Consider the following 14,995-nt stretch of genomic DNA (forward strand, 5'->3'; position numbering starts at 1 on the left):
TAAACATAGCTCCTTTCTTTCGGTAATTTTTCAGTACCGTTAGTATTTCGACATATAATAAATAATTCCTTCCAGATACAGCAAAGTTTTATAGCTAGTTTAAAAGCTGAAATGTTACCCTAGGTTTGTGAAAAGTTTCAGCTCGATTGGGCGAATTTTGTAGCCACAGCGACCATTTGTTCTTGGGGTATCCTTGGGACGATTATCGAAGCCGAAAACCGGCGCTTGGCGACCATTTCACTCTTTTGGGATTTTCTCAAAAATAAAAATCCGCTGGAATCTTTTAATATGATTTTTGTAAATGGTCCATCCAAGGGTATCTTCAGGCAAAGTATGAAGAATTTGACCAAGTGGTCGCTGAAATCAGGTTCTCGACCCTTACAGACAGTCGCTCTTAAGGATATCTTTCCAGAGAACAGATCACCAGACAACATGCACTACTCTGAAGAAAACAAGAATCCAAAAGAAGATGAATTAACACGGCTGTTGATTCAACACAGAGAGAAAAGGTTATCAGAACAATGCCGTTCTACTTGTGAATGCAGAGGAAACCCATCAGAAAACACCGATGAGAGCAGCCTGACCAGTGGCCTGGAAATATTGAACCAAAAGTTAATAAGTAATATCAAGTGTTTGATTAAACAAGACGAAATGGTCATTATTGCTGAAGGTCCCTTGTGCAGATTACCATTTGCTGCCCTACGGGACCCAGACACGGGACAATATTTGTCAGAAACAAAGCGAATAAGAATGGCTCCTTCCATAGCATCTTTAAAGCTTCTCCAAGAATACCCAGTGGAGCATCACTCCAGAAAAGAAGCACTGATCATTGGCGCTGCCGTCGTTGGTCAAGTCATGTTGGATGGAGTTGAAACTGAATTTGACTTCTTATATGGCGCAATAGAAGAGGCACAAGAAATAGCTAACATGCTTGGAGTTCGGCCGTTATTGTCAGCTTACGCTACGAAACCCGTTGTCATAAAGAGACTACAAGAAGGAGCGCCTGTTGTTCACATTGCTACTCACGGTAGACTGGAAAAGGCCACCATCGTACTTGCTCCTTCTCCTGAGATAAGAGCATCAACGATCCCAGATGAAGAAGATTACATGCTGACCATGGCTGATGTACAGCAGACTCAAGTACGTGCACAATTAGTTGTGTTAAGCTGCTGTCACAGTGGTCGTGGTGAGATAAAAGCTGAAGGTGTATTTGGCATGTGTCGCGCCTTTCTCGCGTCAGGTGCTCGTGCTGTGGTGGGTTCCCTGTGGGCCATCGATGATGACGATGCTACTTTGATGTTTATGAAAACGTTTTACAAGTATCTGAAGGACGGCAAGAGCGCAAGTACAAGCCTACATCTGACGATGAATGACATGAGAAGAACGCCGCAATACAGTGAACCAAAGTATTGGGCTCCTTTCTTTTTGATGGGCGATGATGTGACGATCCAGTTCTAAGATTAGCACAGTAAAGATGAGATTGAAACATCTGACGATGAACGACATGAGAAGAACGCCACAATACAGTGAACCAAAGTATTGGGCCACTTTCTTTTTGATGGGTGATGATGTGACGATCCAGTTCAAAGATTAGTATAGCACAGTAAAGATGAGATCGAAGTATTTTCGAAGACATTTTCCTTAAAAATTGAAAAGACTAACAGTATGTATTCACTTTAGTGCAAAACCCGTTTTAGTTTGGAGGGGCGTAGATCAAGAACACGAAAACGAGGTCAGTGACGCAAAGAAAATATAATGTTCAAGTTTCTTGCGTTAGTATTATTTTCCTAGTTTCCGTGTTATCATCATGTCAGTACCTCACAGCTAAAAGGGTTTTGCTACTGTATATATGATGTATTCAAGCAGTGAGCGCCGTTGTACAAGGCTAAAATCTCGTTATTCAGAAAGTTTAACTTGTTTGGAATTGGAGCTGTCCAATGAAAGTGGAATCAAAGTGTTAACCCAAAGCAAAAACGTTATTCGAAAATGACATTTAGGCCTTCATTTGCTTATTTCCCATATATTTTCTATAAAAAAGCCGGACAATGCAACATTCTAACACAAATGCAACAAAACATCTTTGTACAATCGAAAATACCGCTTCAAACAGCCATTTTATCATACTACATCAGTTTCGAACTGTTAAAGTGCTTATAAGCCTTTACACAATATTTTCAGAATTGATTCTTTAAATAGTGAATAGTTGATTGTGAAAATAATTCGTCATTTGAATGTCGGGTCTTTGAGATACGAAGGTTTATATTTCCAATATGTTAATGACTATGACGTAACATAAGGGATTTGAGTTATTTTGTGGCAACTTTTTATATTGAACGCTGGACATTTTTTGAGAACAAATTTTGTAAGAACCTTTACGTGAGTCACGAGTAAAAGGATAATGCTTTTAAAATACTGTATTCCAGAACGAGTGCAGTGTTGTATATTAAATGATCCCTTATGTTACGTCATAGTCATTAACATATTGGCAATATGAACCTTCGTATCTTAAAGACCCGACATTCAAATGACGAAATATTTTCACAATCAAATATCCACTATCTAAAGGATCAATTCTGAAAATATTGTGCAAAGGCTTATAAGCACTTTAAAAAAGGTTTTGAGTGTTAACCCAAGGCGAAAATGGGGATGAAAACTCATACGAAAGTCTAGTTTTTGGCGCTTTTTGCCATTATTGCTCATTATTGAAAAACATTTCCTCTTAATAAGAAAAGTTGGTTCATTGAATTTAATTTAGTGTGGGGGGGAATTTAGGGGTTCACTGCTTGGTTGAAGGGTAACAATGCTGTCAGTTTGATGAAGTTCGCAAGCCCTGTTCTTCCATCCAAAAATGTTAATTTTTTTTCTGTACATAGATACAACTATAATATTAATTTTATTCCTTCGTTCAAACGATTTCTTAGCATGGCAAAATCGTTGGGTTGTGGTCCAGCTTGGGTGCACATATCTTTAACTCACCTTGCCTTACAAGGAGTTACTCGTACAAAGCCAGACAAGAATGATTCTGCTTAGTCTGCTTAGTGTAGCTGAGTAACGTTCAGTCTTCCGTCCAAAGTTCAAAGAAAGACTGGTAACTACCTAGTCGTGCATAGGATTGTGAAAATGAATGTGGGGACGAAATCAAAAAGCTCCGCGCCATCTTACGTCCCCCATTCAACCCCATAATCCTTTTCACTTCAAGGAGGTTACAAGTCTTTCTTCAACTTTAGAAAAGTGAGGTGAACTGTCCGTATAACTCGTAAAAATAAAATACAAACAAGTTTTTTCTTTAGATATAGAGTGGTTTTACGACAGCCATGTTGTAGGGTAGGAACAATACAATGAATGTCTTTATCTGACAAGAGATTTTATTCCCCAGAAAAGAACATTCTTATTCACCATTTTCCATACATCGGTTAACTGGTCAAAAACAAAGCATTCAGTCGAGATTGCAAGGTTCATATTGGAATAATCCTTTGAATTGAAGTACCTTAATTGGCGCCTTCGCTTGAGCGCTTTGTGTAAATGGAGAATTGCTTTGTGAAGATGGTGAATTGTTGTTCGTTACAACATGTCTGCCGTTAAGCCCCTCTGTTGGTTTTATTTCAAAACAAAAATATACAAAAATATAGTATTCACACTTTATATTCGTTAGGTTTTACAAGCCAATGCTTCGTATAAAAAATTGTAGAAAGAATAAATAGTGATAAAAATAATTACGATGCTCCATATCACTGATGGCTTTGAGTTTGTTTTTGTTATTTTGACTTTATTATTAAACTAGTCAGTTATTGAATTACCTTGAAGTGTTAGTTTAATTGTTCATTTTATCTATTATTAATTTTTAACAAAAATATATTAGATTGTCGTCCTTTGTGTTCCACCAAGACAAACTCCTTCAACACCACATCGATGTCATGTGACTTACAAACAGCACAGGAAGCCCAAGTATGGTATTTGTGCCAGTGGCAAATGACTATTATGTCGTTATAAACGACACTTGTGAAGAACAAGACACATTAACAGTCTATTCAAAACAGCTTTATAGATAAGGTCTTGCTGATTTACTTCACCAAATACTGTAATATAGTGTCACATTAACAATGTTTGGGCTTCCTGTGTGTACTTTTGATGTCATTTAACGGCCCGTCATGTTCATTGTTCTCTCTGGTGAGCGGTTCTCTGGTGAGTAGATATCTGGTGATGGGGATGATATGAACGAGTCCCGAGTGTCGCTCTGATGTAGTCGGGCTAACGCGTTCATCAAGACTTGAGAATCTATTGGACCCTTCGTCTGAGTGCTGCTGAATGGACTGGTCGACTGTAGGTAAGACACCAAAAGATCATAAGCATTGACATTGTGAACATTACGAAGAATAAGGTTGAACCTCGAGAAAGAAATTTTGTATCTTGCTTCCAATTGATTAATTTAAGCATTTTGCCTTATCGTCCATGCATGCATGCATGCGCGCATTCCTTCCTTTCTTCCTTACCTCCCTCCCTCCCTCCCTCCTTTTTATCCTTCCTTCCTCCCTCCCTCCCTCCCTTCATTCCTCCCTCTCTCCCTCCTTTCTTCCTTCATTTCTTCCTTCCTTCCTTCCCTCCTTCCTTACCTTCCTTTTCTCCCTTGTTGTTTTGCAATTCCTTTTGTTTTCCTTCACCATTCATTCATTCATTCATACATCTGTATTTTCGTCCTTTGCTGTACACAGTATTTCTACATATCTTACCCTTGTTTTGGTCAGTTCTCTACTCAAACTAATTTTATCTTTAGTCAACTCGTTCACTTTGTTCTGTAGTTCGTCATTTTCTTTGTTCAACATGGCCAAGCGAGCTTCGCTTTCACGGCTTGTGCGCTGGTACTCGCGAATAACCTCTTCACTGTCCATTAAATTAAAAGAACAATCAAAATAGCAGCTTGAGTATACATGGAACGCATCAAAACTATAAAACCACACACAGGTATCACAAGTCAAAGTTTTACAATACAAGGGCAGTCATAGTTTTATAATACAAGGGCATTCTAAATAGAGCTTTTTACTTACTTTAGATTAGTTTTCAGCAAAACGTGCGGTTTTTCTCTCATTACACAGGTTTCCCAACCCCAATAATATTCAAATACACAGGTATCCCAAATAATACTATATAATATCTTGAATATTTACCACTGACTTACTTGGTTAATAATTGCCGTTTTTCTTTCTGCAGTGTTTTGAGTGTCGCGTTAGCTGCTCCTTCCCATTCCTCCTCTTTGATAGCTCGTTCTCGAACCAGTCCCAGCGCGTTCTCAAGGGACATCACCTTCTCTTCTCGGTTTCTCTTGTCGCGTGCAAACTGGTTTCTTTTGAGAGAAAAAACAAACATAAATTCATCTTTTATTAACACCAAGTCGCGTCGTTGAAGACTTGCTTCAAGTCCCGCTGGCTTTTTTTTTTCAGTTACAAACTCGGAAAGCCCTCGTTACCGGAAGTGCAATATTTGAATCCGAGATTGCGACGGAGAAAAAATTAACGGGCGAGAATTGGAGCAAGTCAATGTTGCCGATGCTATAGTGCATCGATTGGAATAGGCCATTTGCGTATAATACTTCTGTGTTCATTGATTACCGACTCAATTATACAGGGTTAGCCTCATTACTGTGAACAAATATCGAGAAATACCAACGGTAAAGTAAAGAATGCACAACTTCAACATCACAACACATTAAAATTCCACGGACGTTGACTGGAACACATGAATATTCAAAATAATTCCATACGGAATCGAGTCTAACCCTCTACAATGGATAATTCGAAACTGGAGTATTTAGCACGTTGGGTTTTGAGGAGAAACGAAAGAAACCTGTTGAACCAGGAGAGAAATCTCTCAAGTCAGGACACGGCTAACTTCCAGAACAAATCGAACTTAGAATTTTAGATTTTACACATGAAGCGTGGAGACTGGAGAACCTATAGAAGAACACTCGAATCAAGGGAGAGACACCGAACAAACTCATCTTACATCATGCTACATGTGATGACGAGTCCACAAATCAAACCAAAGGTGAGAGGAGAGTGTGCTATAGCTAAGCAGGGCTCGAAATGAAAAAGGCTTTTTTAGCCTGCCATAGTAAAGGAGCATGGTAGAGGAGGTCATTCTAGCAAATTTTGCATGCTATTTTATTATTCATTTGGCAGTGCATCCTTATTTTCGCCTGGCAAACCTGTAACTTGTCCTGTAATTTGGCCAATGGCAGGCCGCTATTTCGAGCCCTGCTAAGCCATCTTTAGTTGTATATTTAACACAGCTATAATTCAAAACAATGTTACCCACCTCAATGCTTGTACTTTAGCTTGTGTTTTGGTCTTCCTCTCGTCATTTTTTCTTTTAAGGTTATCTATCCTGTCCGCAACTCCGATCAGCTCTTGTTTTAACATCTCATTTTCTCGTAAAGCTTCGTTCATTCGCTCTGATAAACTTTTTGATTCAGATTCGTTTTGTTTTTGCTGAAAAATAAATAGTCTTAAAATACTTCGAAATTATGATATCAGTGCTTTAAAGTAGCTTTAGCAAAATGGTCTCTATGTCAATCTCTCTCTTGATGTCGGCTTTTAAATAATACTTCATTGAGAGAAAAAGTACGACCACAACTTTAAATTTGCCCTACTTTTCATGTGTACAAATGTAATGTGAATCATATGTAAATAATTTCAACACAGAAGAAAATATTCCAAAAAAAACTTACAGATAAAATTTGGGAAAATCCCAAGAGTCCATATGGTTGTGACCTTTCACAGATCGCATTCATATCGCGAGTGCATTTCAGAATTGATATGTAACATTTAAGGTGGTTTAGTACAATTTATAGCCGACCGCATTAAGCTTGTTTATTCGCTTCGCTTATAATGTTGCTTCCATTTAATTAATAATTGAAGTTTATAATAATTAATTTTGTTTTGTTGAAACAGCATTATATATTAAATAAATCGAAGTTATAAGGAAATATTGAAATTAAGAAAAAAAACAAATTCTGTGTGTTTCCCTTGTTTTATTTTCAAATTGCTTCATTTACACAAACCATGATATATGACTTACAAAAGATCAAAGTTTAAAAGAGTTCTGTGGCGCAGATTTTGAGAAAACATATAATGCGAACATTTTACAACCTCGATTTTGCTCACTTTTCATACACAATACCATTAAAATATGTGGAACCAAGTAATGTAGTTTCAAAGTACACAGAAACGTTCATCGACTTTATAGTTATGAACTGTAAATGTTTTGTTGGAAATAATGTCTTAGTAGCTGAGTAAAAAATTTTTTACGTAGAGTTTTTCTTGTAAAAGTATGACCAAAATTCGGACTTTTTGTTTATTTCCAATTTCTCTGAATCGGCCAGATAACTTTTTTTTGAAAATCCTGTAATAATTTGATATAGGATGTACAAATTCTATGCGCAAAAGATGGGTTTTATTGATTGTTTCTAACATTTTTAAAAGACCCGTCAAGTTGGGTGCATCTTAGTTTGTTTTTCTAATGCTTCATAGCGTTTCCCACAAGCTACTTGACGATATACTAGTTCTTAAAATGAACATTCATGAGTGTCAAGAAAGAATTCCTTGCCATCGCACAAGATACCATATATTTGTGTGTCTACTACGACGATTGTCATCGTTTTCCCCCAAAGTAACATGGTAAGTAACAATAGAATACTTTCGTAACCAATCAGCGGTCGAGAATATCAATCCGTGAATATTTTGTATTTTAACGAGTTAGACGAAATGAGTCGATAGATTAACCATCGACTTTTTATAAATATTTTGTAAGAGGCAAGGTCATCCGGTCCAAACTGAACTGGGACCCACTTTTATTGATTTCTTTGGTAGGACTTTTAAATACCCCCACCCCTCCCCCTCAGAGATCTGTAATCTGTTAATTAAATACTCGGCATTGGGTATCTGTAGTGACTATTCCTATTAACAAATACGTTGAATAGCATATATGAAAAAAGACGATACATTCATTACTGAAGATTTAACATTATTTTTAGTATAGGTATATTTTAGGATAAAAACCAGAATTTCACATTCAGAGTTGGCTGGTAAAGGGTAACCCTACCCCTACTCACTAAATGGAGTCTTGTAAGATGATAATCGTTTTACTGACCCTATCACTTATTCGACAAATAAACGACATGATATAATACGATAAATAAATGACAACAGTCTGGTTTGTACTCAAACAGATAGAGTGCAAACAATATAACCGTGAAGCTTTAGTAATACTAAATAGCACAATTTCATGTGAAATTCCATTGTTCTCTATTGTTTAATTAGCACTATTTTGTACTATTTAGTAATTAGTGTATCACGGATTAGTTGTTTGCACTGTATACTGGCATTATTAGTAGAGTGGCTTATTTAAATGATACACTTATAGCGGAGCTCCCACGGAGCACCATTCTTAAGAAAAAATGGTAAACCATCAAGTTGATTTTTCATGGCTTTGCTCACGTCATTTCTGTCCGTACGGCGTCCGTGTACACAACACAGGAATCCCACTTGACGTCAAAGCAAAACTACTCGCTAATGCGGCTCTCAGGTACACAGAAAAAATAGCTTTATAACAAATTATAGATTAACAGCAAATAAAAACAGCTTCCATGTAGTCAAAGATGTATCAAGAAGTGTTCTTCAAGAATTCACGTGTGTTTTTTTAGCAAACAATGCTTGTATTATTTTTTATGACAAGCATTTTTTTCGACGAATCGACAAATCAAAGTCTTTCTCAGTGAGCTCTCAAAACGTTTAGTATTTCTATAGATAAGCTTAATTCATTTTAATGCTGGATGAAATATAACAGGAAGAGCATATTACAACAAATATTCGTCCTTTATTTAACATTGTAAATCATTAACAATTCAGTTGTTTTTGACCAACTATCGTATGTTTTTCGTTCTCGAAAAATGCAGCTTTGTTTGTCTCCTATTGCGGGTTCCATCGGCAAAACAAAGCTGAAGGCGTTCATTCAATAATTTTATATATCTTTCTACAGATAATTTATTTATATATTGCCAATGAAATGTAAAATTACACCAGATATTCAACTGTTTATTATAATCTGTTCGAGCTAGTATGATTATATGAAATGAGCTTAAATTTGTGTTGTTGAGAGATGTTATTGTATAAAGACCTTGTGTTTCACTTTAAGAAGTAAGCTTTTTTTTTTTTTTTTTTTCCTTCAAACCTTAACCAGTTTTCAAGTCTGTTTTATAGTCTTGATTTGGTCCTAAAAGAATCGGGAATCTCCAAAATTTCGATTTCAATGAAAGATGTCCAAGGTAAATTTCATTAAACCTGATATTGTGTTGGATTATCTGTAGTTATCTTTCGTTTTTTTTTTTTTAAGTAAAAGAGATGCAAAGCCTAAAAATGCCGGCCATGGAAAACTTTGTTGAAGAATCTTCCAAGAACAAAACTAGCCCCTGGGGGTGGGGGTGAGTTGTGTAGAAAATTCCTAAGTTAGTGCATTTCGATTCGATTTCAATAGGATACGTTATCTTCATCTCGAATAAAAATAATTGAAGATTTTTTCCCGATCTTATTTTTACCTTTCAGATTCATTCAAATTGGGCTCCCCTGGCTCCCTAATTTCGTATCAGGAGCTCCGTTTTTAGGTAGTGCCTAAATATATATTAAACTTTGTCACTACGATGTACCCCGCAATAGGCGTCTGGAAACACCTTCAAAACATGTCAAGTGATAACTCTCTCAATAATATATATATAACCCCCTTCAAAACAAAATTTACGAAAGATTTATATATTAAGAAGCTTTAGCTCTCGTTTGGTCAACATTTCTTTTGTCTTTTACGCTAGTGACAACTCAAGGTAAGTTACATATTTCTTATAATTCCTGCTAATTTAGTTCGAGAAAGCTTGTATTTGTAATACTTGAACTGAGTCATCCTGACGAGGGAATCACGTTCTGGATAATATTTATTAGGCTTTTGGGTTCATTGTTTGGTAACCGTGAATCTCTGAGGAAAATACACCTAATTCGAAAATCGTTGTCACAGGCAAAGGCTATAGGCAATAGGCAATAGGCGAAAAGCTATAGGATATATTTCATTCCAAGATCCAAGAATAGCTGGAATGACTTGTGTTTCTTCTTCTTATTCTCGTCAAGAGCATGGACCTTAGTGATGAGACTGATTCGATGTTCTTTGTATCCAACGAAACCAATTCCATGTCGGAATGACCTACCGCCTTTGGCGATGACAACGTTTTTTGAATTAGGTGTATACTCCGGCTTATATTGCTCAGTTCCTCCGCTACCATTCAAAATTTTTGTACTCAATGCCAGCTTCAGATATTAAACACATACAAAAAGCAGATAAAATATGTCAGCCACATTTTGAAAAAGAATATGAAACACCAATTCAACCTGAATCTTTATCGCTTATTTTCATACAGAAACTTTCGCGGCTATCGAGTTAACTGTCTACTACCAAGAGTATCTCAACTCACACAAATACAATGCCTTATTTAAGTCTCTTGAGTAGTTTCATGTACTGAATGAAAATTGCAAACATCATATAAGACTTAATTAGTCTTAAACTTATCATCTTTATGATAATAACAGTTTTAGAATAAAAAGTATCAATTACTTAATTTGAGATTGCTCTGTTTTGTTTTTTTTTGTTTGTTTTTTTTTTTTTTGTTTTGTTTTTGTTTTGTTTTGTTTTGTTTTTTTTTTGTTTTTTTGTTTCTTTTTTGTTTGTTTGTTTTTTGTTTTTTGTTTTGTTTTTGTTTTTTTGTTTTGTTTTTTGTTTTTTTGTTTCGTTTTTTTTTTTGTTTATTTCGTTTGATTTAAATAAACGACAACAGTCAACAGTCTGGTCTCTGCCCAAGCAGATATACTGGCATTATTAATAGAGTGGCTTATTTAAGGTGGCTCGACCCCCTCACGCTTGACCGCTACCTTCCACTTTTGGAACGCTAGTGCATAAACGTCTTTTATCCGATTACAAATCTTTTTTGCACATAAGTCACATAAAGATTGAATTAATGTTTGATGCAGTTTTTTATGAGATCGGACGTCATAACACGTGATTATGATGAAATATTTGATTTCGTTTAGAAAATAATTTTAGCCTTGCAGAGCGTTCAACACTAAAATGCTTCGTACCACATAATTATATACTAGATGCCTCCATTTGTGGGGATTTTTGAAAAAATCTATCTAGCTAATAATGAGATATTTGAGATTATTTAAATATAGTGCATAATCTACTTCAAAACTAAACAATGGATTTCATACGGCCGAAATTAATATTTCAGAGCTATATATTCACAAAAGTCATTGCTACTACTTTTTCTTTCCCTAAACCCGAAGACATGCATTTGATGGATTGTTTCTCGCCATTATTATCTTATTACTAGCGGGAACAATTAATTCAGAACGAATATTTAACCGCTTCAGTGATTTTTACCCATATTCCTTTCGGTCCAGTGGCGTAGGCTTGAGCCGGTCGACGACAACGTTTTTTGAATTGACTGTATAGCTTGAAATTTCCCTTATCGTTGTACCACATCGTCAGGAAACAATTTTATGCCTTAAAAGCTGTAAAAGAGAATATTAAAAATGTTGCATTGCATCTAGAAAACAGACGTCTATACCAAAAAAATGCTATTTTCGCCGTCAATCAAATATGAGCCAACCCCGCGCGGTAATTCTTAGACGGCAATAGACCCGTTTCGAATTCCAAATTACCGCTGTGTTTCTTGATTACAGACTCATTTGCACAGGGTTAGCCTCGAGTTTGTGCAGAATATTCACGTGTTCCAGTGAAGATCCGTCGAGTTTCAAAGTGTTTGTATTGTTGAAGTTGTGCATTCTTTACTTTACCGTTGGTATTTGTGAATATTTAAACACTGATACGAGGCTAACCCTGTGCAAATGAGTCTGTAATCAGGGAACACAGCGGTAATTTGGAATTCGAAACTGGTCTATTACCATGTTATATTGACGGCTCTCTCTTGATCAAACTTATAGGAGAATCGCGAAACAGGCAAATCAAATGAACTAGAAACGTGATTCTCAGCGGCAACGGTCGCAGGATCACAAAAACGAGCGAATTTTCAGATTTGCGAACATTTTCGCAATGTTGATTTTAGGCTTTTGTAGGTACGGTTACGTTTGCTAATATGATGAAGCTGTGTTTCTTATATATAAGGTACATTATCTGAATACTCTGACTGTCAATGATAGGGGGTATGATTTGGTTCAGTCTTTTTTAGTGCAGTTGAAGGTAGTATTCACAAGGTGTTCATAAGTGTTCGTAACGTCGTGCGTTTTAGTACATTGCGTTTTAGTACAGTCAGCGGTCTGACGTAAACACGCGGGCTCAAGCTTTACGCATGCGTAGACAGAAATTCAAAATGTATTTTGTTGTGATGCTACTAATACTGACAATTTTGTACCATTCTTTGAGAATTGGATAAGGTATTTCAACAGCAAAGATTGGTTTTCTTTCATGAGGCATCTTTGCATAACTAAGTTCAGGCTCAGTGACCTGCAATTTTTCTTTATATTTGAGTTTAATGATGTGTTTACTTCGTCCGACATTTTGTTTATAAATTTTCGAAAAATGCCTCGAAATCTTCTACCACAGGGAACCTTTTCTATTAAAGGGGAGGCTACTAAGCTCAAAACAGTCTTCTAATGGCGGAAAAGAAAGCTAGTGTAGAATCCTACAAAGTTATCGCTATTTTTTACTCTGCAAGATGGAGTTGGAAATTCAAATTTTAGAATCCACTAGAGAAGATAATTATAGTTTTTACAAGGCGAAAGGAACCAATTCAAACAGCCTTAAACCACCTTTTTTTGGGAAAGAAATCAGGCTTATGTGTTCTTGAGGATAAGACTTGTGGACATCAAAACTCTGAAAGATAGCACAGTCTTATGAAGACGTTAACACTCCGAAGTGGCAGAAAAGTAGGAGAATAACTATGGCATCCGATAACTTTATTGTTGTCTATTTTAATTTGAATTTTGAACCGGTTTCTAACTGCAGGACTGCATATATTCTATCGTTTTATTATTGCCAAAGCACCTATCTAAGATTTAGAACTTGTGGATTGAGTGGAACATTAATCAGAAGAAAATAAGAAAGGGAATCAACTAAATGTGAGTACAATGTCTTGTATTTCAATGCTCATCCTACACTGAAATTAAAGTCGATGAAATAGAAAATACGCATGGGTCGCGCCATGTTGTAGCGGATTTCTAGCAATGATTTATGTTATATCTATGTGTATTACTTGTTATGCCAGCTATTTTTGTTTATTTACTTTTTGTTGCATGAAATATTCATACATGATTATGTAATTATGGTCATTGTTTTCGTAATTGTTTTATAGTTTTGTCTAGATTACGAGATAATTCAATGGTATCAAGGCATATATATCGTTAAGAAACGCTCTAATTATTGTGCACATGTATTTGTTGAGTGTAGGAGCTTTCTGTTGAATATGAAGTAAACAGTCAGTGTGAGAACGAATGCTTCTTTTTTTTTTTTTTTTTTTTTTTTTCGCCTTTTTTTTTTTTGTTGTTGTTACATTCTACATTTGCCTTTGTTAATTTAACAATGTTATTTTTGTAAGGCTGGAAATGTTAGCCAGAACGACAGTGTTGAAAGCCGTTTGTAGGCAGAGCGTTTATGCCATACTCATCAAAGACATCGAATAACTCCATCTGGAACTGCCATACGTACCGTTTTTTAATGATATAATTTTTATATATTTATATTTTTGGCCTAAATAATGAGTATTTGATCATATCCATGTGTTGCTCTTTATGAATGTTAAACATTATTATTGCTATTACTATTATTACGTACCACGTGTCGCAAATTATTATACGTAGCAGAGAGTATCCAGGGTTATCCCATCATGCATCGCGAGTGAAATGCATAGAGATTATCACATGTCATTGCTTGATATTGTTTTTGTTCGCGAGTTACCATATCATATCTCAAACAAGCACGAGTCCGATACGATAAAAAAATTCAGTTTCCAGTTTGCCGTGAAGTGATATGATATCGAACGGCCTAGTTGTGCAATAAAAAATTTTTCCATTTAAACAGCTGAAAATAATATCGTCGAAATTAGAAATATAGATTGTAAGCATAGGGTATGTCCCCTTTTAGCAATATCTATTTTATGAATCATTCAAAAACATATAGAGATATATACTCTTCGAAATACTGAAATACTTTCAGGTTAGTACAGATCCTACAACTGGGTACTGTTATTTGCCAAATTAGTCCAACATGTCTTCATCAAATGCTAAAGCAACACCTTAGTATTAGTATTAGTAGCAGAATTATCATTAGAAATAGATGCACATTAACCGGTCGAAGCCAAAGAAAAAACAACAAGGTCGCAAAGGCACTTGGGATAGCCCTGGATCTCCTCTGTCTACGCATGTTGTTTTTCGTAAGCTGCTGAATTGCGAGGCCAAGGAAAACTTGTAATAGTGTGTAGTCTAACAAATGTGCAAACAAATACGCTTATTAGCGCCTATTTTTCTCTTTTTCCAGCTTGTAAATCAACTTGGTGTGACATTTGATTCTGGAGGCTGGAAGGGAACCCCATTTATCCGCGATACCACATGCCGTCACCATTGGTGAAAGAGGAGTAAGGCAATCAAAACAAATCGTTTGACCTTGCAGTGAACTACACAACTAAGCAAACCAAATTTCCAACTTCAGTCCAAATTAGAATTGTAGACCAGATATGACATCAACATGAAACAGGTTAGCGACTAAAGATAATTTTCGCAATTCAAACATTGACTACAAGCTGTACAGAGAATACTTAGAAGTAGCCCAGGAACGCAGTGATTCAAAACTCCTTATTCTTTGTACTTCTGCTATGACTACACTAGATGACCACACCCTGAATGATTTCAGGATGAGCATGTACATGAGGTTAGTGAATGCCCACTTGAGGGAA

General features: G+C 36.0%; 3 protein-coding genes across 11 annotated transcripts in view; 2 read left to right on the forward strand and 1 right to left on the reverse strand.

Moving 5' to 3' along the window:
- The window catches only part of LOC116287525 (uncharacterized), a 126,781-nt gene that overhangs the window by 54,439 nt on the left and 57,347 nt on the right, over positions 1-14,995 (forward strand). The window lies entirely within an intron of this gene.
- Positions 321-2,104, forward strand: LOC148911473 (tetratricopeptide repeat protein 28-like). The gene has a single exon (XM_089029726.1). The coding sequence runs from the start codon at positions 334-336 to the stop codon at positions 1,456-1,458; it is 1,125 nt and encodes a 374-aa protein (XP_088885852.1). The 5' UTR covers positions 321-333; the 3' UTR covers positions 1,459-2,104.
- On the reverse strand, positions 4,136-6,784 carry LOC148911474 (uncharacterized). The gene is made up of 5 exons (XM_089029385.1): positions 6,722-6,784; positions 6,310-6,482; positions 5,174-5,338; positions 4,728-4,941; positions 4,136-4,318 (listed from the first exon to the last, which is right to left on the reverse strand). The coding sequence occupies exons 1-5, from the start codon at positions 6,782-6,784 to the stop codon at positions 4,136-4,138; spliced, it is 798 nt and encodes a 265-aa protein (XP_088885511.1).

Source organism: Actinia tenebrosa, unplaced genomic scaffold, assembly GCF_029948245.1.
Source record: "Actinia tenebrosa isolate PJP-AT-01 unplaced genomic scaffold, QUT_ActTen_1.0 PGA_scaffold14__42_contigs__length_11649687, whole genome shotgun sequence".
NCBI classification, from domain to species: domain Eukaryota; kingdom Metazoa; phylum Cnidaria; class Anthozoa; order Actiniaria; family Actiniidae; genus Actinia; species Actinia tenebrosa.